The 26,430-nt window shown below is 39.1% G+C and overlaps 1 protein-coding gene across 8 annotated transcripts in view; it reads left to right on the top strand.

The window, feature by feature from the left end:
- The window catches only part of FBXW11 (F-box and WD repeat domain containing 11), a 132,121-nt gene that overhangs the window by 96,276 nt on the left and 9,415 nt on the right, over positions 1 to 26,430 (top strand). For all 8 annotated transcript variants that reach the window (XM_019945916.3, XM_019945895.3, XM_019945883.2 and 5 more), the window contains 9 exons: positions 3,262 to 3,448; positions 4,248 to 4,338; positions 11,824 to 11,961; positions 16,803 to 16,921; positions 18,796 to 19,045; positions 21,925 to 22,043; positions 23,784 to 23,894; positions 24,728 to 24,806; positions 25,862 to 26,047. In XM_019945916.3, the coding sequence (XP_019801475.1) occupies positions 3,262 to 3,448; positions 4,248 to 4,338; positions 11,824 to 11,961; positions 16,803 to 16,921; positions 18,796 to 19,045; positions 21,925 to 22,043; positions 23,784 to 23,894; positions 24,728 to 24,806; positions 25,862 to 26,023 (1,256 nt within the window). In that variant the 3' untranslated portion in view covers positions 26,024 to 26,047. The remainder of the gene's footprint in view (positions 1 to 3,261; positions 3,449 to 4,247; positions 4,339 to 11,823; positions 11,962 to 16,802; positions 16,922 to 18,795; positions 19,046 to 21,924; positions 22,044 to 23,783; positions 23,895 to 24,727; positions 24,807 to 25,861; positions 26,048 to 26,430) is intronic.

Raw genomic sequence — 26,430 nt, 5'->3', positions numbered from 1 at the left:
CTGTGTTCTCATATTAAGTGTAGAAACTAGAAGATAGTCAGATAAAGTACCCCAGAATTAGAAGAATTCAGAGAAGAGCTAAGTTTATTAGGCCATGGCCAGAGACTGTAAAAGAAAATATGATTAAAGACGGTAGAGAGATTCTGAAATTTAAAGTTCTGATTAATAATTTGCTAATCCTGTCAGTGGATAGGCACAAGTAGAATCCCATGTGATTTTCCATGAATTTCCCTGATTTTAAATATACTTGGACAGAAGATGGAAGAAAGGGGCATGGAGATACACAAAAAGGTAGCCTGAACCTTTGAGAATGGTATCAAGAAGGCCAAGCCCCAAATATTGTGAAATTGTCCAAAATGGTTAAGGAATTTGGGAGAGTTAAAAACAAATAAAATAATCAACTGTTTGGAGCAAGAACACGAAGAATGAAGGGACAGTGTACTTGGAATAGATGGTGTAGTGGTAATAGAAAGAAACAGCATATTTTCACTCCTCATTTAACTTATCCTTTTTTCTTTCCCCACTAAGAAGAATGGTTTTAAAACCAGAAAGGACAGAAAAATTGTAGTCCAAGAAAGATATGAAGCTGTCTTTAACACAGCTCCTATAACAAGTAGACCTAAAAATGTTGTGTGCCGGGATAGTGACAGAACCTAAGTCTGTGACTTTCAGAATTGTGGAACATTGAGAAGTAATTGGAAACCAGTAGGTAGAGCTACTGGGTACAGTTGTGCACATATAGCTTGTACAGTTGTGAACATACAGCTTGTACAACTGTGTTTGGTAGTCCTGCATGATAGAACCCAGAGATGATTGATGAGCAGATTTCCTGGTCTTAAGAACGGGAGAACTGGAGAAGGTGTATATGAGAGCTATTGGCTATTGAATTTGATGTTCCATTCTAGCCTAATTCTCAAATGGATTATCAAAAGTTAATTAGCTGTTGAAAAGACTGTGTAGGGTTGTGTAATCCTAGAAAGGTATAGTATACAGAATGTTAAAAGCTATTATCTCTGAGAGGTGGGGTTTAGGGATTTAAAGGTATTTGCTTATATGCATTTTATAGTTTTTCTATAATGAACATGGGTTATATATGTTTAAAAGTGACACAAAGCAGGTAGTGCCAACTTGTAAACAGAAAATTGCAATACCAACTTTATGTAGTAAGCACCAGCAAGGGAACGTGGAGAGTAACCGTACCAAAGTCACTTGATTTCCTTTCTGGATAAAGTTATGAGACTAGCAAGTCAGAAACATGATATAAATAAAGATGGCAGTGTCTTCATGGGGCCGAGTTTCTCCAAATATCCTTGAGGACTGAATAGAGAGATATGGGCTGGATAATAGTAATATAAAATCCAGATGATTTAGAACTGGTGGCTCAGTGTTGGTACCTTGTGAGTATTTAATGAATGGGTGTATGATAGCTTGAAGGGAAATATAGAATCACGGGTGCTGTCCTTGGTTCTGACCCATTTAACATGTTTGCCAGCAACTTGGGGTAAAGAGTTACTGCATTTGCCCACCATGAAGATCTGGTGTGGAATATCCACTTTTCTGTGTGACAGAATCAGAATTGTTGAGACTGACATGGAAGGGTCAGATAAAGATTTGAAGGTGAATTATAGAGAGGATAACTGTAGACTTCCGTGTGAGCTGCCCTCCCCTTCTAAACTACCCATACAAATACAGAAATTAAGGGGAATTGTTTTAATAGATGTTTTGGGGAGAAGGGCCTAAGATTTTAATTCAACTTACTACCATCTTAGGAGTCTACTGTGATATGACTGTTAGATGAAGGCAGTATAATCTTTGATGGCCTTAACTCTTAATATAATAACGTGCAGTGTAGTTAGTCTTCATTATCAGATCATAACTTGGGTATTAGACCTACTATAGAGTAGAACTAGTATATGAAGGGCCTGTAAACCATAATCAACAGTGTAAATAGTCATTCTTAGAGTTGGAAAAAACCTTAGTTTGTAAAGCATTTTTTATGCAGCATCTCATTGTGATATTTTCAAAATAAGGCAGAGATTATTATCCCTGTTTTATACAGATGAGGAAATTGAGGTTCTGAAAGTTTAACGATTTACCTATACCCTGCCAAGTTAGTATGACTATACTCCTTCTATTTATCTTGAAAAAGAGAACAAGTATTAACCCCAAATGGTACTTTGTTGTCTTTAAAATCTTCCTGTAGAACTTTTTTGATTCATACAAGTAGTGTGAGAAAGGACAGTTGTTACTGGCCATTACCATGTTATTTGGTAAAAAACCAAGGGGCAGGGATGTTTCAGTATTGTTTAAGTATTTGTTTCATGTCATAGAAGTTCTAGGTGGGGAACCCAGACTTGAAATTGGAATTTTCCGACTGTGTGTTTAGTTTTCCCACCCCAACACAGAGGAGGCCTGGGGATGAGCTTTATTTCTTGTAGTTGCAGAGGACATGCCCAAAACCACAGGATGGGAGTGTACAGGTGGCAACAGCATTGACCATAGTGATCTTCTTACCTTCGTGAATGTCAGGCGAAGGCTGAATCTTGGTTGTCTTGGAGAGGATACTTGCATTGTGTAGGATAAACGACTTAAGGTTCTAGAATTTTTAGGCATGTGGTTCATGGTTTTGAGGATTTTACCTCCATAAGGAGATGGAGAAATGATTGACGAAAATACATCTTAGTGCACCTGACTTAACTCTTGGATTGTCGTTTAACTTTCCATAAACTTTTCAGATAAGTCAGTGTTTCTCACCTTTTTGTCTCCTTAGCCCCAAGGGATTCACATAGGTCATGTATCAATAGGATGACTTGTTACGAGAAACAGTAAATCAGAGGGGAAAGAATGCAGACTTTGGAGCAAGAGATCAGAGTCCAGTCTTGGCTTCACTACCCTATAATTGTAAAACCTTGAATCCTTTTACCTCTTTCTGCCTCATCTGTAAAATTTGGGGTGTCGTTACCCCATAGAGTTATGTAAAAGAAATCATTTATTATAATGTCTGACAAGTACAGAACTGTCCAGGGTTGGCTTTTACAGACAGGAACTGGTGCCATCAATTGTTTTATCTTAAAAAATCAGAACCAAGAAGAAGTGTCTATGTCTATGTACTCATGCACTTGTATATCTGAAGAACTTTTGATATTACTCAGGTATGTTTCCTGGTTCAGGATTTCTTTATTCCTCTTATCTTTAAGGAAATGGTAACTGGTACGTTTCCATCTCCCTTCCTATTCCTTCATTGCCTTTTCTATTTTGTAGAGCAAGGTTTAGATCACATAGCAGAAAACATTCTTTCCTACCTGGATGCCAGGTCTCTGTGTGCAGCAGAGCTGGTATGTAAGGAATGGCAGCGAGTCATCTCCGAAGGAATGCTTTGGAAGAAGTTGATTGAACGAATGGTGCGCACTGACCCTCTATGGAAGGGACTTTCAGAAAGAAGAGGGTGGTAAGTATTTAGGTTGGTTGTTCCCTTGAAAAAAGTTTATTTGACCTAGGGTCAGTTTGATTACTAAAAAATGCAATTATACTTGCCAAATGTGTTGGCCTATTTTAAACAAGTGGGAAAAGATGAGTAGTCAAGAGTTGCGGGGGGAGATGCACAGTTTGAGCAATTTGGCTTTTCAAGGCTATGTGTTTATGCTTTTCCTTTCACATTTTCCTTAGGTGATGACACCATTACCAAAAGATAGATAAGAAAAAGGAAAATATGAGAAAGGCAAATAATGCCGTTTTGCTATTAGATATTGATCCTGGTTGAAGATGGAAGGTACAGCAGGCAGGATTTTTCAGAGACAACCTGTTGTCTGAAATACAGCTTTATAGCTCTGTACATGTCAGTACCCTGACAGCACAGAGAAAGAGAGTGCCACAGCTAGGACAGATAGGTGGCTGTGTGAGTGATGGTTAGGGCTGTGCTCTCTTTATGGGAAAAAGTTTGTTCATGTACTCAGTTAGCTTTTTCACAAAGCTACATTAACACTTTTTATCGAACTGTAGAATGAAAGGCTAGATTATTGTGTTGGGTATTCAGAAAATAAAAGGTTAGGACCATGCTAAAGAACTGTAAGCTGAAGTAAAGTTGTGCCTAACATGTACATTTAATTGTCAGAAATCCTGCTTTGGAACTGTTAAAGCTCAATGCAAGTCAAAAGACTTGAAAGATACATCTTTGTAAGCACCATGTTTAAATAAAATTCACCCTTTTATGTGCAAAAATGTAACATCTGCTTGTGTTTTTTTGCCAGGGATCAGTACCTGTTTAAAAACAGACCAACAGATGGCCCTCCCAATTCATTTTATAGGTCATTATACCCAAAGATTATCCAGGATATAGAGGTAATTTTATGATTTATCTGTTTTATGGGCTGTTTGTGTCTTGTTCTCAACTTTTTTGTTGTCTTAGTGTTCTTAGTTGTCTAGTTCTAAAATCATAGAACTGTTTTTTTTTTAAGTTGAAGTCTTAGAGCATATATGTCACAATGTGTAATCTGCAGCTGTCCTTCAGAGTAGATAGTACCTTTTTGTAAAAACTAATCTAACTTTTCTAAAACATGAAATGCTTCTGCAAGACTACCAGTTAATTAAAACCTTAATCCAAAATTACCCTTTGGTTTTAATTTGATGAAATTTCCGAAATCCAAGGCCCAATTTTTCAGGTAAGCATGGTTTTACATTTTTTGAGCCATCTCTAGAGAACTAGAGAAGGCACAGTCTCAGTTTCCTCTGTAAATTTCCCATACTTTTTCATTAAAAGGACTCAAATATGATTCTACGCAATAGTTAAGTGGCTTTTATAGAGCAAATTATGCTCGTGGACCATTTTGGAGTTGAGTGTAACTTCCCCAGACCAGTAAAACTCTGTGAACTTGATGAGAAACATTGGAGATGTTTGATATTGTTCATGTGTTCTAATTAGTTCAGTTTTATTATTTAGCCCTTTTCCTTGAACCAAGAAAGACATGCACAGGCATTTCTGATTAACTCTTTCACATGTGTTCTTGGCAGGTCTTGGTTACTTCACTGATTTCCTCCTTGGCAAAAAAGTTCAGCCTTTGCTAGGCAATGCTGTATCACCCATAAAGTTATACTCAGTTTCCCAAACATGAAGTAATCCTCACCCCCAGGTGATAGACATAAAAGTTATTGTGCCAAAATTCATTAATGGAGAAACATGTGCTTTTCTTGGAGTCCCCTCCCCGCTGCCTTCTTTTTAAGGCAGATGTGAACTAATGGAATCGCTTTGTTAACAGTAAATCTGAATATGACTGGAATATCATTATTTCAAATGCAAGCCATTGTCTTGAATATTCTGTTCCCTAAAATGAGCTATAAGTAACCTTTTAGGGTAGGTTAAATGATTTAAAACTTCTGCCATACAAATCCTAAAGTTTAGGAATTAATTGATCCCTTGGCAGTTCAAAACTTAGAATAAATTGCTCCTACAGTTTTAGTAGCTGAAACATAGTGTTAACTTGAACCTTAGGTTGGTGTATGTGTGTTTCAGGTTAGAGGGATTGTCTTTTACCCCATGTAGTTTTACTAAGACACTGCTTATGCACAGATCTTAGAAACTATATTACTTGTTACTTTTTTCCTCCCAGCTATTCTTTATAAAGTATCTCCACATTTCCTTGAATAATTTCAGCAAGTCCTTTATTATAAGAAGGATGATGTCTGAGGTCAATCATTAATAAATAGGAACTCTGGAAGAACTTTGATCAGGTTGAAGATTTGGTGACATATATTATTTAATTCCCATTAGTAGTGTTATAATCGACAGTATGAACTCGGTTTTCTGTGGCATGACAGTATGTGACACCACCTAACATAACCATTTACTCAGGCTGAAATAATATTTTAAAGTTAGAAGGAGGCAGATGTGAGGGAAAATAGAGCTATGGAGGAAAACCCTTCTTGACACAAAACCTCTATATCATGGTGGTCTACCCAGTGGTTCTTAAAGTGTGGTTTAGGAAAACCCACTGGTTGGCCACAAGAGTCTCCTCCAGATTTTTGTGGGCTAGATCTCTTAGTTTAAGGGATGATGTTTTATACTTTGGTACTTTCACTCATAGTAATAATAATAAAAATAATGTACCACGTATAGAGTGTTTACTTGTCCTAGATACTTTCAGCATTTTATAATGCATTTTCTCATTTAACACTCTGGACAATACTTGAAAGTTAGGCCCTGTCCATATTTAAAATTGAGGAACCTGAGGCTCACGCAGGTTAAATAGCTTGCCGGTGATCATACAACCAGTCAGTAGTTGAGTCTGTGATCATCCTTACATTCTTCTGCACTTAATGCAACTTTTTGTGTGCTATAGATCAATGGTACTTCATCAAAATAGAGTTCGTTACCTCTGCTTTGTGAGTGTGTTTTATTCTGTCCTGGGTAGACACACAAAGCAGAGAGTTGTGTCAGTGATTCGTGGGTCAAACAAATGAGAGACTCACAGGCTTGGCTGTTACCCATGTGCCTGGTACAAAACCCTCACAAGCAGACTATAATAATTACAAGTACCCTCTTTTGAGCCCTCGCAGTATACTCATGAACCATGTCGTGTGACTTACATAGATTATTAATTGCATTTAATTCTTACAGCAAGCTACCTGTCATCCTCATCTGTAAGGAGGGGAAACTGAGACTAAGGGAAATTTTAGAACTTCCTACATAGTTAAGTAGAAGACAAGGGATTTTAACTGAGGTCTGGCCAGCTCTAGGCTTAGTGTTGTTGTTTGTCATTTTCAAAGTAGAAAATTCCAGAAGAGAAGGAGAAAGAGGTATGTTGTTAAATGCCTACAGACTTTTCAAGGTGATCTTCTCATCTTTGTCCAATTGCTTGCAAACTCTTAGTTGAAAAAAGCATATGAGTTAAGATAAGATTAGTTGGCCTTGTTTTAGTCCAGTTATGGCAAAGGTAGCGCTTTAGAGGGTTTTAAGACTATTGCCAAAAGATAAATGACACCCTGAACATCAAGTGGATGTTTTTGTCCCCCTCCCTGGTTGCCCATACACAGCCTTGGAGTCTCTTGTGTTTTTTTCTCATATGCTTTGCAGGGTTGCCAGTTCACAGCACCTTTTGCTTTCTATCCTTCTTGCTCTACCCTGAAAGCTCCAGTTCATGTGCTGGCTCCTGTCATCTATCCATTCCCATATTTGGCTCTGACAAGCAGATGACCTTGCCCTTCCACATTGACCCAACAGAAATTGGCTAATTTTTAAGAAGTAGGGAACCTGGCTTAGTATGGCCAACCCCTATTATCCAGGAAATGAGAATGTGAGGAATGAAGTCTGAAGAGAATAAGAATTCTTAGTTCTCTGCAAAGGTTCATCTCTCATGGGTGCTCTTGCCATACACACACGCATACACACACAGGGGGAGAGAGAAGAGGGGGTAGGGTGGGAGGGAGAGAGTTTAGAGTGCCTCTGAATTGAGAAGGAATTCCTGGAAAACCTGAGGCACAGTCCTAAAAGAAGCAGCCATATTTCCTTTGCTATCTAGAGTCTTAATTGTTATTATCATCCTCATCCTCATTATTATTAATGATGAGACTACTGTTAGGTACTTTGCCACAGTAATTTAATTTAGTCCTCAAATTGTCAAAACTGAGACTCTTAGTCCAAAGTCCATGCTCTTTTCGCCCTACCATGCCGTCAGATGTCCCTCAACAGAGAGGTGGGAGTTGTTATAATAGACTCAAGCAGTCAGAGTTCTGATGTCCTGAACTTGGATTTTTCTCTTTTGCCATCTCAGATTAGTGGCAAACTCTTTCATATAATATGCCTTTTTCCTTTTTTTATGCACTGGATTAAAGCCTTTGAAGCACTCTCCTTGGAACAGACCACTAGTAAAACGATGGTGTGTTGTATCGCACCTTATAATAAACCACATTTTATTCAGGGAAAGTGGGGAGCTTTTTTGTGGTTTGCAAACTTGATATTAACATTGTCCTAACCAGAAAATGCTGAAATTTGCCCACCCACCCAGTTGTGTTTAGGCTTCTAAAAATAATGTTATTCCTTCATACTCAGACATCTGTTTTCACTCTATTGCCAATTTAAATGCTGCTGTATACTCTGTGTATCATGGCTACTTTCCCAGTATTTTGAAAATTTGCACAGGGTAAGGGGATTTTACAAGTTCTCAAAAACATGAAATATTCCTCTACAGTAGCCACACCACATGATGTCTAAGTGAAATGGCAGGTATCTGCATCATTAAAGAGGTGCACCTGTGTATGCCCTGTATTCCTACTGCTGAAGTTAAGATGATTGTTGAATTGCATTTGCAGGCTGAGCCCCTTCCTGGGAATGGTTGGGGAGGGCTCAGGGCTATCAGCATTGAAGATCAGCCTAGACTGAGACAACAGTTCCCGGCAATTTGGTGAGATTTTTTTTGGTCACAGCCTACTCCTTTTGGTCAGTGTTCTCCACAAATGAGAAAGAGCGTCACTGCTACCGTTTGTAGGCACTGTGATAAGCACTGTATGTACGTAATCTCATTTGATCCTTCCAACAGATTTGAGAACGTATATATTATCTTTTACAGAGGAGGAGACTGCAATTCAAACAGTCCAAGTCATTTGCTAAAGCTGCTAATTGACCTAGGTATTTTCTACTACAATGGGCTGCCTTCCATTTTTAAAGGTCTAGTTTTTCTGAAAAAGTCCTGGCTTATATAAGCCAGTTGAGGTCGTCAAATATGGTGGTAGGTAGTATTTTGGGCAGGCACAGTCAGCAGGAAGTGTTGCTTTCTTTTGTGGGTGGCCTTGAGAATTGAGAAGAGTAAAGTCTTAGGAATTACACCGGGTTGGTGTATAACAAAGTAGTCAGCTCCCTGGTCTCATTTAGTGTCCCTTTCCTGGCATTTTGAAACAAACTGTACTTGTTTTGGGATTCAGGAACCTAATAATTTTTAAAACAGCCCTAGATGGGAACTTCCTAAAATGACCCATGAAAAATGATTTGGTAAGCCTTCTTCTTTTAAAATTCAGAAATGTATTTTAGAAAATAGGCTCGTTCTAAGTGTTGAGAAGCTAAGCCATTTCCTAACTTCTACTTGACTTAGAATGAAAGCCTGTTATCTAGCAGAGCTTTTGAGAGGTCCTGGCCTCTGGCTCTTGTTTGAGGGTTGGAGATAGAGGGTATGGCTTGGCCTTTTATGTTGGGTAGTGTTCTCTGTCCAGACGTCTTAGGGGGTGGGTGTATCACAGGCTGATCGTGTTGCCTTACCCAGTTTCTCTCTGCCGTGTCCTCAGGGCTTTAGGTACAGTAATAGATTATAGCCAAGTCTCTTGGTTCTCAAAAACATTTTAGAGTAGTGGGAGAGCATGTAGGAAATTCTTTTTGGTATGGGGATTCCCATACGAAAGTTAAAAAAAGTTTTTTCAAGCTCCCATGTGATAGTAAATAAATGTGCTTTTTCTATTCATTGAAATATTATACAGAGTAGCAAAGCTGCTTACTGATTCAATAATATTTTAAAGCAATTGTGTATGTTTTAAAACTAAGAACGACGATACGAATTTTGAAAATAACACCATATATATTGATAAGACAGGTTATGTATTCGTCTTTGTAATACTTTGGGTTTATGTGGAGTCACATTTAGCAGCAACCATCTGGGCCCCCAGGGTGTAGCCTGAACGTTGGTGACCATTGCCAGGAGTCACTGGCCATGAATAAGACTTGTTACCAGTAGGTCTGCCTCCTAAGTCAGCATTTTCCTGGTATGCTTAGCATGCTGACGTGGCTCAGTCACTCTAAAAATACATTATTTCTCTAAATGATTCCAAGCATTGAGTTCAATTTAAGAAATTCTTTATATTCTGAATCCCTTTTTAAAAAGTTGCTCACAGACATATCTGTTGTCTACCTTGGTAGCGGTAGCCACAGTGGGGTAAATTTTTGTTTTTGTTTTGTTGTTTGGTTTTTTGTTTTTGAAATGTGGTTTTATGTCTGACATTTTACAAACTCAGTAGAGATGACGATGCTGGCTAAGAAGCTCTGATTTGGTAGCAGATGGACAGATGAGCTGTTTCTCGCTCATGGCACCTCCATGGTACCTCTTTGCATCCCCTGGATGTTGGAAATATGTGATCCTGGCCTCTCTCAAGGCTATGTATGGGAACTCTTTGAGGGCAGGGCTTATATTTCCAGGCTCCTGTGCTAAGTACTGAGGCCACAAATGAGGAAACAGTTTCCTGTTTAAGTATACATGTATCAGTGTCTCCAATCCTCCATTTCTTTTTCTGTAAAATGAGGACAATAATTTTGGCTTCAGAATTGTGATGATTAAATTAACTGTAAACTATATAAAACACATAGCATAGTGTTATGGAAGCGTGGTACCTGGCATAACATTCGTAAATTTTAACATTTCAGAGCATACAGAAGCATGTTGCCTTCAAAATAAGAGGAAACATGGTTTGTTAGATGTCAGCAGAACCAGTAATTAAGTGCTTATTGTGAATAAAGATGAGATTTATCTCCTTTCTTCACTAAAGCAACTAATTAAACTTTTAGCTACTCAGATAATTAGCTACTCAGACATGTCTTCTGAACTAGATCCTGAACTCTCAGGTATAGCCAATTGTAGTCCCTATTGTCCCCTAAATTCAAGGATCAGGAATTTATACTTTGGTTATTCTTAGTGTATCTTTTGATCCTGAAAATCCTTGACATCCATTACCAAAGGTTAGGTCTTCTAGTGCTCTGGGCATGACCCACTTCCTCTTTAAACTTTGCCCACTGGTCTCAGGCTGTCGCGCTGTTTAAGATCCCTTTAGTCCTGCAGCGCTTACAGTTTTTAATCACTCATTTGGCACTGATATTTTATCTGGAGTTGTTACTGATCTTTTTATGTGTTCACTGCCGCAATAGCTAGGGCTATACTTTCTTTGTAGACACTGCATATTTTAGTAGAAAAAGCATGGGCTCAGAGTCAGGAAGAACTGGGTGTGATTTCCAGCTCATCCAGTTACTAGTTTTGTGGCCTCAGGCAAGTTAAACTCTTGTTTCCTTGTTTGTAAAAGGAAAGTAACTGAGGACTTCCTTCCAAGGTTAATGTGTGGATCATTTAACCAAATAAACATATGATTAGAGTATATCCAATTCCAGTTACTGCGTGCCTGTGTATTGCAGTTGCATCCTTTGAAAGCATTATGCTTCCTGTCAGTCTTTTCACCCCATGCCTGGCACAGTCAGTACCTGGAATATACTAACATCTCAGTAAGTGTTGTACGAATGATGAAAGAATGAGAATCCAGGGCTGAAATGTGCCATTCTTATTCCAAAGGGGCTTCAGTCTGGTAGAAGATTAAAAATGGATAATAAAATTCTTGCTATAGTAGTTGGCATGTAGTAGTTGTCAATATCGTTTCTCAATGATCAGGACAATCAGTGCTGTGGATGGATACACAGATTGTTAGTATATGCTTAATGTTAGTGGTGGTCTTCTGCCAGATATTTTAACTGGCATTAGAGAGTGACCCAATGAGTTACTATTTATTTGTATGTTTTGGGTGCAAATGGCATTCTTTAAACGTATTGAATTCTGTCTAGGCCATTTTTTTCAAACCCAACCCAAACTCATTGGAAATCCTGTGACAGTTGCCAGATGGGCAGGGAACATTTGAGGAAAAATATTGTTGGGCTAATGTCTTACTTGGAAAAGAGTGTGATTCCTATCCACAGACAGTTATGCAAACCAAGATGGAGTATCAGTGGTATGCTGTTTCTGGAACCCCAAAGTCTGAACCCTAATAGAATAGTTGATTCACAAAAACTCATCTGTTGCCTCCTTTTTCCCTTAGACTATAGAATCTAACTGGCGGTGTGGACGACACAACTTGCAGAGGATTCAGTGCCGCTCTGAAAATAGTAAAGGTGTCTACTGTTTACAGTATGATGATGAAAAAATTATCAGTGGCCTTCGAGATAATTCTATTAAGGTGAATGACTGCATTTTGTATGTATTATTTTTAGAATTGTGGTTACATGTTAGACATTAGAGGTAACAATCTCTCCATTTCCTCCTGATTGGTTTTTATCTGTTCCACTCAATCTTGGCAGCTGTCTGCGTGGTTCTAAAGAACTAGAGCCAGAGCGTTTCCCTCTACTAACACTGGACCCTTGGATTTTCTTGCTTCTTACCCTTCTCTAAGCACATTCACTTTCTGTATTCCGTATTTAGGTGCAAGTAGAAAATATCTCAGTATCCACAGGGCTCTTGATTTCTTGGCTAGCTGGTAAAAGTGTTGCTGACTTGCATATAAATGAAAATCATTACCTTTTATGGTTTCTGTGAAAGGCTCAATTGATAACACAAAAGAATGATAGAGCAATTTATATTGTTTTTATTTACTTTTCAATAGTAGATAAACGGGATCATTTCTCTGTGTTTAATGTTTAATGGCTCTAATAGATTTTGTTTCACATTGTTTGTAGCTTATTTTCTCATATTTAAGAAAACGTTGTGGGATAATTTTACTTTTAGTTATAATTTACATGCACTCTTTTTGATGTAAAGTTCCGTGAGTTTTGACAAGCACAAAGAATTGTGCAACCACAACAATTATTATCAAGATCCAGAATAGTTCCATCATCCACCAGATTCCTTTGTCCTGCTGCTTTGCGTTTACCCATTTTTCCCCGGGGTCCTGACAACCACTGATGTTTTTTTCTGTCCCTATAATTTTGCCTTTTCAAGAATGTCCTGTAAATGGACTCACACAGTATGTAGCCTTTTGAGTCTGACTTTTTATGCTTAGCATTGTGCATTAGAGATTCTTCTACATTGTTGCACATAACGATAGTTAGTTCCTTTTTATTGGTGAGTAACATTCTGCTTTATGGTTACACCACAGTGTGTTTATCCATTTACCTACTGAAGGACATTTGTGTTTACAGTTTTTCACAATTATGAATAAAGACACTGTAAACATATGCATGCACGTTTTTGCGAGAACGTAAGTTTTCAGTTCACTTGGATAAAAACCTAGGAGTGGGATTGCTAACTGATATGGTAAGTGTACGTTTTACCTGTGAAGAAACGGCCAAGCTGTATTTTCAAGTGGCTATGCCATTTTACATTCCCATCAGCGATGTATGAGAATTCCTTTTGTTCTGCATCCTGGTCAGCCCTTGGTAGTCTCAGGGTTTTGTTTTGTTTTGTTTTGTTTTGTTTTGTTTTGTTTGGATATTAGCCATTCGAATAGGTATGTAGACATAACTCATTTTGGTGTAAAGTTACATTTCTCCAGTGATCAGTGATAATGAGCATCTTTTCACATGCTTATTTGCCATCTGTATATTCATTGGTGAAGTTTCTATTCAGATCTTTTGTACAATTTTAAAATGGGTTCTCTGTTTTCGTATTATTGGGTTTTGAGAGCTCTTTATATATTATGGATACAGGTCCTTTTTTAGATATGTTTTGCAGATATTTTCTTCCATTCTGTGACTTGTCTTTTCACTTTCTCAATGATATCTTAAGTAGAGCAGAAGATTTTAATTTGTCTAGTCTAGTTTGCCAGTGTTTTTTTTTTTTTTTTTTTTTTTGCGATAAGTGGGCCTTTCACTGTTCTGGCCTCTCCTGTTGCGGAGCACAGGCTCTGGATGCGCAGGCTCAATGGTGGCTCATGAGCCTAGCCACTCCGCGGCATGTGGGACCTTCCTGGACTGGGGCACGAACCCGTGTCCCCTGCATCAGCAGGCGGACTCTCAACCACTGCGCCACCAGAGAAGTCCGCCAGTGTTTTCTTTTATGCCTCATACTTTTGATGTCATATCTAAGAGTTCTTTTTGAATCTGTAAATTTGTGTCTTTCACCAAATTTCAGAAGTTTGGGCCGTTATTTATTCAATTTTGTTTCTGCACCAATTTCTTTCTCCTCTCCTTCTGAGACTCTAATTACACAAGTATTAGATCTTTTGATATTGTCTTACTTTTTCCCAATCTTTTTTCCCTCTCTTTTCTGGGTAATCTCTCTTAGCCTGTCTTCAAATTGACTGAATTTTTCATCTGTATTCTGCTATTTTCCCCCATTGAGTGAATTTTAAGATTTCAGATATTATATTTTATAGTTTCTGTTTCTCTACTGAGAACTTCTCTCTTTTCATTCATATCAAATGTGTTTATCTTTACTTCATGGAGTATAGTTACAACAACTGCTTTGAAGTCTTTGACCGTGACAACATTTGGGTAATCTCTAGCTTGTCGTGTGTTGATTGTCTGTTCCCCTGAGAATTGGTCACTTTTCTTGGCTTTTGAATGTCAAGTAATTTTGGATTGTATCTTGTACATTATGGATGTTGTATTGTAAAGTCTATGGATCCTGTTATAATCCTCTGGAGAATATGTGTGAGTGAGTATTTTTTTAAGCAGGTGGTCAGCCTAGTTAGGGGGGTTGGTTCTAATCTCTTTTCTGCTTTTTGCCATGCTACTTTGGGTCTGTCTTGGGCTTGCACTACTCAGAGTTTAGTCTGAGACTTCAGTGGTAGTTTAAATATCAGGGCGCTTTTTCCGGCCTTTGATGTGTTGGCTTAGTCTGTCCTGTGCATGCACTGCTTAAGGGCAAGCCCAAGTCATGTGTTGTGTGGGTTCTCATATACAATTAGGGAAGCCTTTTTCTTTTTTCCAGCTCTTTCCTGTTTTGGATTTCCCTAAGTCTCTACAGCCCACAAGGATCCTTTCTTCATTTTCCTTTGGCCAGAAAAATGGGGTTTCTCTTAGAATTTTAGTTACCTGTTCCACTGCTCTGCAGTACATCTCCATGACTGGGCTTGTCCTTTGGATCAAAGCCGTTTGAGAAAAGAGAAAAAGAAAATAGGGTCTTTCGCACATTCTTTGGTCCCCAAGGATTCCTTTTTTAGCCTTTCTGTCCAGAAAGACTGGTTTCTCAGATTGTAGCTGCCTGTGCTGCTGTTTCACTGTGCAGTTCCTTGATCTGGACCTGCCTTTGGGTCAAGACCACAAAAGAAGGAAACGAGAAAACAGAAAGAATGGTAAACTCACCCCATGTGGATCCTGTCTCCAAACTCTTACCCCTTGCTACAATGTATTCAATACAATACTTGCTTTCTCTTGGCTGCCCTTCCCCTCACAGTTTTCAGAGCCCTCAGCTAGTTGTTTTTGTATTTTGTCTAGAGTTTTTAGTTACAGTCAACTGGGAAGATAGGTTGTAGTGGGCTTTCTCCCCTTGGCCTTGTTTTCTATATTCTTTTACTTTGGGTGAGTTAAAAGGTATTTTTGCTTGTGTGTTTTTTGTTTTATAAAATAGTGGAATTTCAATAATTCCAATAACTGGGGCAAAAAATCACTGAATTATAGAATATAAAGAAACTGTTTTGTTGGTTTCCTATATGTATTATAGTGTTTCCCAAAAGGTATTCTGTGGATGTGAATCCAAAGGATATTGCTTTGAAGAGTAATTCCCTTCAAAGAAATTTAGAAAACACTGCATGCTGTATCCCTTTCTTAGAAACGTACAGGTTACAGTAGCATATAAAGGCTCTGAGAAGACATACAGTAGAGGCACCCGGAGTTTTCCAACTTAGAAAACATACTTGACCACAGAACTCTATTTTTATGTAATACTTATTGATAGTCCTCACCTGTGGCCACAAAAATGCTCTTGAAAGTGTTGTTATTTAATTTTGGCAGTTCTCCTTTAAGGAGTAGGTAAGAATGGTTTATAATGACCTTGTCAAAGCATGGGCTGGCCATGGGCTTGCATTTCACTTACGCTGGATGTTTCCAAAGAATTCTCTTAATAGAGGCATACCCATGCCTAAATTAGGCCTACACTTGATTTATAAGACACGGAACAATGGAGCAAAAATACGCTTTAGAGAGCTCATCTAGACCAATGGTTGGAAACCTTCTGTACTTCATTCTGCTTCAGTCCTTGATCAGCTCACACTTTCAAAATAGCTGTGGTTCTACTAGGTCAGAAATTAGAAGCAAGCCTTACTATTATAGAAAGACACTTAACTGTCTGTAGTGCTTGTAATATCTTGGCCATTTGTGGTAAACTTTAGGGACACTGCAAATTATGATAGTACTTTTACAAGGGAAGAAATAGTTCCGTAGACTCTATTTTTAACAAAACAGTCTTTGAAAAAAATCACGTTCCATCCCCCCATTATTTTGGGACATTATTGAAAACTTGGAAAACACTGGAAAGATCAAAAGAGAGGAGAAAAATGGCATTCAGAGTACAAAGTCAACTATCAACACTTTACTTCCTTTTAATCTTTTTTTTTAAATATACATAATGTTTATGTCACTATAGAGATGACTTTTATTCTGATTTTTTTAAAAAAGTAACTATAATAAAGCAGTGTGTTTTCTCATTAAAAACTCTTCATAATTTACTTTGAAGTTATTCTGAGATGCTGAACATTTTTCATTTTTAAACTTTCATAAACAAATGTAATGGGTTAAGGGGTATGCATTTTTAAAAGCTCTTAATAGATACTGTCACGTTGTTTTCCAGAGGGTGAGCCAACTCTTTTCACAGAGTTTATTTAAAAATTCTCTTTATAAAGCTGTTAAGTATAATGGGCACAGTAGTTATGGGGACAAAGTAAACAAAGTAGTATACCTATTCTGGAAGTTATTCAGTATTGCCTCTTCTTCCCCTCTTGTCATTTACCACCTGTTTGATGTTTACTGCTCTTATTTACTGTAACACAGCTTTGTTTTGTTTTATGATTCAGAAAATAAGGTATGATAAAAACATTGATCAGAATGTGATATACTAAATTACTGTTTGTGTTTGTCTCAATAGATCTGGGATAAAACCAGCTTGGAATGTTTGAAAGTGTTAACGGGACACACTGGCTCTGTCCTTTGTCTCCAGTATGATGAACGTGTCATTGTGACTGGCTCTTCTGACTCTACAGTGAGGTGAGTGATTGGATTTCACTGGCCTGAACTTCTGTACCTTCCACAAGGAGACAGATTCACCTCTTCTTCTGCAATGAAGTACACACATGCTCTGTATATGTTTTTGTATGCTATATATCAAAACCATTTGTGGTGTAGGTACATTTGAACAAAGTAGGCAGGAAAGCTAACTTTTGTTAAGTAGGTCCTATTCCCATTACCATACATTCTAGAGATGGCAACATGCCTTCCTGTAAAAGCACAGTACCTGACAGTGTCAGGGTAGCTTTCTCCTGGGAGACCACGCTCTAGAGGAGAGAGGAAGGAAGCAGGTGTTCTAGGAGTGTGGTGGACAGTAAACTACAAGTACCAGAAGAATCAGAAGCAGAGATTTGCAGCACTTTTTGAGGGACACAAATAATGTGCCCGATATTTTGTATAATGTTATTCTATTGAATTCTCACATCAACCTTTCTAAAGTAAGTAGTATCTTCTTTTTTATAGATGTAGTATTGGGAAATGGAGGCCAGAGAGGCGAATAATTTACTCAGTCACATAGTTAGTTAATTTCGAGCCTTGAATTTATAGCACTCAAGACTATCTTGATATTATGTAGCTTTTCCAGTGATGGAGACAGTAGTTTTCAGATGCCACCCCAGGGGCAGAGTGATGAAGATGGAAGTGGCAGTGTTCTACAGTAGAAGGGAAGCAGTGACTGCTGGTTGGGAGTTGAGAGTAGAAAGGAAACATTATTGGGATCTACTCCTAAACCACTGGGACAAGGATGTTTTTCCATACCAGATGGCTTTGGATTTTGCTATAGTGATGCGTTCACCAGAGCCTAGAGGTAATACAGTAAAGCTTGAGCTGGACTGCTGGTAGCCTGAGGAAGGCATGTCATGGGGAGGAAAGGAAATGCCTCTTCTAGAGTGAGTCAGAGATTTGAAGAGGATTGCTTTACAGGCACACCTAAGAGATTGAAATAGTCACCAGCATGCCTAGTATCCTTTCCCTGACTCAGTGCTTCCAGGCTGCTGCTTCCACGATAGGTCATGTCTCGGCCTTAGAAGCCTGAGACTCTCTTCGTCTGCTCTGCACGAACTTGTCCCCTTAGGAGATTGGGGTTACAGAAAAGCTATGATGTGAAAGGGCTGCCCCTAAGAAGCCTGTATCTCAAGGGTGAAGCAATTGGAGACATGTGCTTTGTCCATAAAGCGGTTGGGTAGATAGATGGGTGTGGTGATTGATGAGACCCACAGCCTCCAGTTTGCAGTGGATAAATAATAGACTCAAAAGCTTGTCAGAGGTCAAAAACAACCTTAAGCTTGGAACCCAGCCACCAAGCCATCTTCTTTCTGTCATCTCAAACTCACTGCAAAGCCCACTTCCTTGCATCATTTTTTGCCATCAGCACAAGGCTGCAAACACCATCCCTGAATACCTGGGCAGGAGTCAGAATTGGCCTTCTTTTTTTTTTTTTTTTTTTTTGCGGTACGCGGGCCTCTCACTGTTGTGGCCTCTCCCGTTGCAGAGCACAGGCTCCGGACGCGCAGGCTCAGCGGCCATGGCTCACGGGTCCAGCCACTCCGTGGCATGTGGGATCTTCCCGGACCGGGGCACGAACCCGTGTCCCCTGCATTGGCAGGCGGACTCTCAACCACTGCGCCACCAGGGAAGCCCTGGCCTTCTTTTTTGAAACCATCTTACCATTTCTTCACAAATAGAGAAATTGCTTCTGGGGGCTCCTTTTAAGCATGGTGTCAGGTCCCAGTCACCAGATACACGTGAAGTCCACTCCTCCCCAGCCTACTACTAAAAATGGGCCCAGAGCACAGACACAGGAATCTTTTCCTGGTTGTCTCGATAATTAAGCATTGTGCTTTTCTGTTCCCTAGAGTCTGGGATGTGAACACGGGTGAAGTTCTGAACACGTTGATCCACCACAACGAGGCTGTACTGCACTTACGCTTCAGCAATGGACTGATGGTGACCTGTTCCAAGGACCGCTCCATCGCAGTGTGGGACATGGCTTCTGCCACTGATATCACTTTACGCCGTGTCCTGGTTGGCCACCGTGCTGCTGTCAATGTAGTAGACTTTGACGATAAGTACATAGTGTCTGCCTCTGGGGACAGGACCATCAAAGTAAGTGTGTCTGCAGTCATAACTCTGCTTGTTGCCATCCCTTTTAGAACACAGAGAAAGCAGAGGTGGCTTATACCAACCTCGCATCTGGCAAGATCTTTATTCTCCTCTACTTGTGCTTATGAGACCTCAAGGCATGCTCATTCTTTATGCTTCTCAAGCCGTAGGCGAGGTCGTAGAAAAGGGTCATGGGGTCCGGACCGAGAGCAGTCCTCTATTTCATGAAAGGACATTGTTGATAACCTTTTAAAAGGGAAGAGAACTAACCTATGGGACATGTACCATGTGCCAGAAGCTTCCCATTACTGCCTCATTCCACCCTCCCAGCACTCTGCTGAGCCACATTTTACAGATGTGGCACAGAGGACTGTGCTGGAGGCCACATTAGCTAGTTAGTGGCAGAGTTCAGCTTTGATTTATTCACCTAATCTTGAGAGCCTGCCATGCCATAGACCCTGGGCTGGATGCTAGAGATATGATGAGGAACAGGACATGTCCCTGCCTCCAAGGAGCTCAACGTGTGGTGTGAGGCAGACGTGTGACAAGCACTTGTAGTCTAGGGTGATCCATCGGGTATGGTAAATGCAGTGCTGGTTCCAATGTACATGTTAACTTATTAAAATTTTAGCTTTCCTTATATTTTTATAATAGCCTTATTGAGATATAATTCACATACCATAAGATTCATCATTTGAAAGCATACCATTCAGTGGTTTCGTATATTCACAGTGTTGTATGGTCATCACTAGTTTCAGAACATCTTTATCACCCTCTGAAAAAACCTCATACCCATTAGCAGTCAACCCCTGTTCTCTACCCCCAGTCCCTGACAATCAGTAATCTTCCTTCTCTGGATTTGCCTATTTGAGACTTTTCAGATAAATGTTATCATATACATGTGGCCTTTTGTGTCTGGCTTCTTTCACTTAGTGTAGTGTTTTCAAGGGTCATCCATGTACTTTGCAGCATGAATCAGACTTCATTCCTTCTGATGACTAGAAAAATTCTGTGTGTGGATGCACCACATTTTGTTTATCCGTTCGTCAGTTCACGGACATTTTGATTGTTTGCACATTCTATCTGTTATATATAATGCTGCCATAAATATTTGTGTACAGATGTTTGCGTGTACATACACTTTTAATTCTCTTGGGATGGTAACTCTGTGTTGAACATCTTCAGGAACTGCCAAACTGTTTTCCAAAATGGCTTCACCATTTAACAATCTCACCAGCAGTGTATGGGCTCAGAAACCTTCCTTTTATGACCCGTACTGGCCAGCATGCTAGTATCTAGCCCCACAGATCACAGACTAGATAGCATCAGACTTTTAGATTGGATAGAGTCTGGAAGCTGAAAAACTAGGATTTTTGGCACCTCACCAGTCAGTCACACCAATTTGTATGAGACCAGTGCCTGGAAGTCAAGAGGGTTTGGGCCTTTGTACAAAACAGATGTTGGGGCTTCCCTGGTGGCGCAGTGGTTGAGGGTCCGCCTGCCGATTCAAGGGACACGGGTTCGTGCCCCGGTCCAGGAGGATCCTGCATGCCGCGGAGCGGCTGGGCCCATGGGCCGTGGCCGCTGGGCCTGCGCGTCCGGAGCCTGTGCTCTGCAGCGGGAGGGGCCACAACAGTGAGAGGCCTGCGTACAGCAAAAAAAAAAAAAAAAAAAACAGATGTTGCATAATATCAGCCCAGATATTTCTCCATATCCTTGCCAGCCCTTGTTAGTGTGTGTGTGTGTGTGTGTGTGTGTCTATTATAGCCATCCTGGTAGGTATTTAGTGGTATCTCTGCAGTTTTTCTTTCAATTTTCCTAATGACCAGTGATGTTGAGCATCATGTGCTTATTGGCCATTTTTATAACTTCTTTGAAGAGACATCTACTTAAATCTTTTGCTCTTTTCAAACCTTAGATTATTTGTCTCTTTATTATTTAGTTGCAAAAGTTCTTTACATGTTCTGGTTACAAGTCCCTTATCAGATAAATGATTTGCAAATATTTTCTTCCTGTGGGTTGTCTTTTCACTTTCTTGATGGTGTCCTTTGAAACACAAATAGTTTTAACTTTGTTGAAGTCAAGTTCATCAATTTTTTTTGTTACTTGTGCTTTTATTATCATATCTAAGAAACAGTTGCCTAATACAAGGTCACAAAGATTTACTCTTATGTTTTCTTCTGAGAGTTACAGTTTCAGCTGCTACATTTAGATCATTGATCCATGTTGAATTAAATTTTTGTATACAGTGTGACACAGGGATCCAACTTCATCCTTTTGCCTCTGGATATCTGGTTGTCCCATTCAACTACAAATGCAGCTAATAAAATAATTCAGGGAACATTGGTTACTTTGTGTCTCCTTATTTGGCTGGTATTAAGTGTGTCTATGGACATCTGAGTCTTGCAGACAGCTTCACAAAAGAGGGGTTATTTATTCCACATACATAATATTAGGAGTGATGTGTCAAAACAAATGGAGCTATTCGAGAAACTATGCTGGAAAAGAAGAGAATGCAAAAGGTGAAGCCCTTTCACGTCAGTTACATTGGGTTTGACGTGTCACCCGGCCTAAAAACATAAGATCTGGCCCAGACCCTTCTCTCTAGGCAAATGAATGTCTGAACCATCCAGGAGATGTTCTCTTTGTGAAGATCTCAAGGTTTGGAGACTTCACAAATTCCCTCTGTATTTCATTCCAGTTTTATCACTCAGCAGCTTAGGAAATGTTATGCTATCCAATCTGTTCCCCAACCTCCCCAGCGTATTTCATAATCAAGTATTGTGGTCATTCTTAGAAGTTCTGATTTTTTTTTTTAAAGGTACATTGTGCAAGGGCTTTTCTGCATTTATTCTTAAATGTATTGCTAATTTGTTGTACAGGTCTGGAGCACGAGCACCTGTGAATTTGTTCGTACTCTGAATGGGCACAAGCGAGGCATTGCCTGTCTCCAGTACAGGGATCGGCTGGTTGTTAGTGGATCATCCGATAATACCATAAGGTGGGTAGAAGTTGGTGTGGTGACAGAGTGGGCTCATTTTTGCCATAGTGTTGACTTATCTCCAGTCCTGATGCTCAAAAGCATTGGGGGTTGCTTCAGATAAGAAAACTTTAGGTAACTTTTATTTATCTCTCTGGTTCTGCATACTAAAGTGGGTAAATTGTGTATGCCCTGGGTATTCTTCCAAGATTCCCCCAGTGCACAAGGTTTTATAACCTCAACTCCACCCAAGATCACTTAATACCGTAGTGCCTCAGAACAGAGGATGCTCCAGCCTGATGCTCTCCTTTCCCTTACCAGTGAGCTCCTGCCTCTCTCCCTAACAGAGGGCAGTGTACTTTATTTCTCTCTCCCAACACTGTCATCAATTCCTGTTTGGTCATTTATCTTATCTCCCTTTTTTCTTCCCAACACTCATTGTCCTTGCTTTCTAATAAATATGAATGTCTTTAAACACTTTTTATCTTATTAAGAACTTCCCTTAAATATCTATTTAATTACCCCAAGTCATTTTTCCAACTGTCCCAACATATTCTAGTAGCTTTTTTATAATCAAATTGCCTGTTTGGGCAAAATAAGGATTGGGTTCAAGATTATTTTTTTAGAAAAAGAAAGAAAGAAAGCAAACACAATGTAGCTTTATCTGCCAAAAGTTTTCTTTATCATTTTAAGTTTTAAGGTATCATAAAAGTCAGTTGAGAACTTGAATCTTGGTTCTGTTGCATTCTTTATGCTTGGTATTACTTAATATTTCAGCAATAAACAATTCTTAACTTCCTCATTGGAACCTCCGAGCTTCTACAAAATAATAATGTGTACTGCTGAATAGTTTATGGAAGAGAACCACTTTGGAGTTATAGTGGCAGTGTTCTCTTCACAGTAGATTAGAGAAGCCATCATCACTGACACTGATGAGAACATTTGCTGAGGATAGAATATTCATTGGATTTATGATAGGTACTAGTGGGGAGGCTAAGAAAATGTCTTTATAGAATTAATTTGCTAACTTTGTTTTGTACATGTTAGTTTGCTGTGGTTTCTTTTTGCAAATAATGTAGTTAAATCAGTGATAATTTTTTAAAAATCTCTTTCCAGAATTGTTACATAAATCATATACAGAGAAAAAGGCTGGATGGTAGTCACTGGGTTTATATTTCTAAGACACTGCATATGCCTAATGAGAGGCTCCCACTCTGACCTTGTAATACTGTATCTAGGAAGGGGAATCCCTAAGCCTCATCAGGAGAGGGAGACCATTGTGCTGGTCCACCAGTTCTAACCTTGGTGGTGGAAGCCTAACCCCCTGGGCTGTATTTATTATCTTCCCCACACCGACATCCTTTTTCTTCTTTACGGCCTGCAATCCCTGTTTCCCCCCCAGAATTCTTCCTAGACCATTTGGCTACTTGGTTTCATCAACTCAGACATCAAGAGCATGCCTACAAACTAAATGTAATTGAAATTTCTTTGTTGGTATTATTTAAATAATAACAACATGCATGTGATTTTTAAAAGTTTCAAACTATGTAAAAGGAAATAAAATGAAAAGTAAGCCTTTCTCCCAAGTTAGTTCTTAAAAAACACATGAATGGTACAAAGGTACACACATATCTTCACATGTGTATAATATGAACTGGGAGTGAGATAGAAAAAAAGATTCCCAGGGTAGAGAAGATCACGTATGGATAGTTTGAATCATGCGTAGGAAGTTGATTCACAGAAATCTGTTTTTCATTCAAGACTGTGGGATATTGAATGTGGCGCCTGTTTAAGAGTCCTAGAGGGACATGAAGAATTGGTCCGATGCATCCGGTTTGATAACAAGAGGATTGTCAGTGGGGCCTATGATGGGTACGTGTTTCAAATTTTCAAATGCGTGGCCATAACTATATGAAGAGGAAAAATAAGTACTGCATATTAAGCAGCTGTGTATGTGCTAGGTCCCATGCTAGGTATTTCTTATGTAATGGTGGATGGCAGGATCAAGTGGGGACACTGAGACCCAGAAGGATGAATTAATAAGCTTATGCTTTTAACCATTATTGTAAACTCAGGGAGTAGCTAGTTCCTTGTCCCAGTACTAAATTAATCCAGGCTTTTTTTTTTTTCTTTTTGGTGAGTTCAATGATAAATTTCTTTTCCCCTTTTGGTGAATTGAACACATCCTCTTTAAAAAGCCTCATGACTTTTAAAATGAGCAAATGGCAACCGTAAACCTTTCAAGATGACCTTATATATACTTCACAGGCGGGTTAGTTGGTCTGTTCATACTCCTATTATTAACTTTCAGCATTTGCTTAGTTTGGAGAAAGGTATCCTTGGAATTTCACAGAGAGCCCTAGCTTCTGTCAGCAGCACCTACTCAGCCCTAGAGAGCTTCCTGATTAATGAATTTGGTGACATAGATTATCAAGTCAGGAATTGAATTTAGATAATGTGAAGTTGTTTTCTTGTCTCCCTTCAAACAATATTTCTTCACAATTTCAGCAATTCTGAGAATGTGTAGGTCCTTATTTTTTCCAAATCAAGTGTAATTGGTTTAAATACCTTGTCAAAACATCAGCAGGTTCCCCATTAGCTTTTAAAATAGGCAGTTCGAATGCACTCCTTTCTATCGAGGAAATGCTTGACAATATATAAAATGTTGACTTTTCCACTAATTGTGATTTCATTTTCCTTTCTAGGAAAATCAAAGTTTGGGACTTGCAGGCTGCTCTCGACCCCCGAGCCCCAGCAAGCACGTTGTGTCTGCGCACATTGGTGGTATGTGATCTGTTGAAAGGGAAGTGCTTCCCTGTGCTGGCGGTTGGCCACCTGCAGATAGACCTCCCTGAGCCTATCACTGGAAAGCTTCTGTACCTCACAGCATGCCTTCTGAGAAATGCGCTGTTCTGTTAATTTTGTTTATTAGTCAAAATCGGAGAATATTTGACATTCATATTTCTGTGAGCTCTTTTATAAAGAGTATTAACACAACTTAAAATATGAAAGCAGGCTTCCTCATTTGTAGGTGGACTGGTTTCCTCCTAGAACATAAAGTATTTCCTGTCTGCAAGTTTGGGAGATTTCCTAATATGGGTGTCTGTGGTTGTGTTGTGTTTTATAACTCAGCACATTTTTGTACTATTATGGTGGACTTTCCCCTCAATCTGTATTCTACGGATTATTGCTTGGCATATAGGAATACTTTATTTTTATATATTAATCTTGTTTTACCAACTTTGCCAAGCTCATTATTTCTAGCAGTCTGTTTACTTTTGTATTTTTGAGGAGACAGTTGTTTGAAAATATTGATAGAGTTTTCTTATTTTCAGTAGTTTTACCTTCTATTTTTTCTCTCCTTTCATTGACTAGAAGAACATGCAGAACTTGAGTCAGGGCCATTCTTGTTTTCTTCTTGATTTTAATAGGAAGACTTCTGGTATTTCACCATTAATTTTGATGTTAGCTGTGGTTTGAGATAGATATGCTTGGTGGTGTTAAAAACACTATTCTTCTGGTCCTAGTTTTTACAGTGTATCAAGAATGGGTATTAAATATTGTTGCTTACCTTCTTAAGACCCTTTGTAAGATGATCACATAGTTTTTCTTCTTTGACATATTAATGGGCCAGGATCTAGGACACAAAGTTAAATTAAAGAAAAAGCCTAGAAGGGAAGGCAGAATCTGTATTCCTAGGGAGAAGGACAAAGCTCAATAAAGTTATGTAGGAAGCCTGGATAAGGAGCTGTATTTTCAGCCTGTGCCAACTCCCTGGTAGTGAGATAGGAGGGATTGTAAAGATTTCGTTTTATTCATAAAGCTGTTACGTTTCACAGGAACATTCTGGACGTGTGTTTCGGCTACAGTTTGATGAATTTCAGATCATCAGCAGCTCCCATGATGACACAATTTTGATTTGGGATTTCTTAAATGTGCCTCCCAGTGCCCAGAATGAGACCCGTTCTCCCTCCAGAACATACACTTACATCTCCAGATAACAGTCTGCACTTTACCTGTTTCAGGTGAGTACTTGCCCCACTTTTAATTTTGCTGATTGAATTCACCTTCCCTTTGGGGAAATTTTATGGTTTGGGTTCCTTTCTCAGTAATAGGAACATTAGATGCATCAACTTTGCAGAGTTCTAGCATAAGGCTAGATCTTTATGGTCACATCAAAATAAGATCTAAATCGAAATCCTGCTTATTGTGGGTTTTCATATTGGTAGACACCACGGTTCCTGTTTTTTAAAACTTTTCCCAGGTCATACCAATTTAGTACCAGTAAAGTCCTCCAAATTGTTTTGCGGTGCAAGGATCTCCTTTTTCTCTTTCTTTCCTGTCTTTCAGTTCTAGCTTTTATTTTTTTAAAAATCACCATCAGGCAAACACTTAAAACTACCTCCCC

This window comes from Tursiops truncatus, chromosome 3, assembly GCF_011762595.2.
Source record: "Tursiops truncatus isolate mTurTru1 chromosome 3, mTurTru1.mat.Y, whole genome shotgun sequence".
Taxonomy (NCBI): domain Eukaryota; kingdom Metazoa; phylum Chordata; class Mammalia; order Artiodactyla; family Delphinidae; genus Tursiops; species Tursiops truncatus.
The sequence above is the reverse complement of the archived record's forward strand: the minus strand, read 5'-3'. Positions and strand labels throughout refer to the sequence as shown.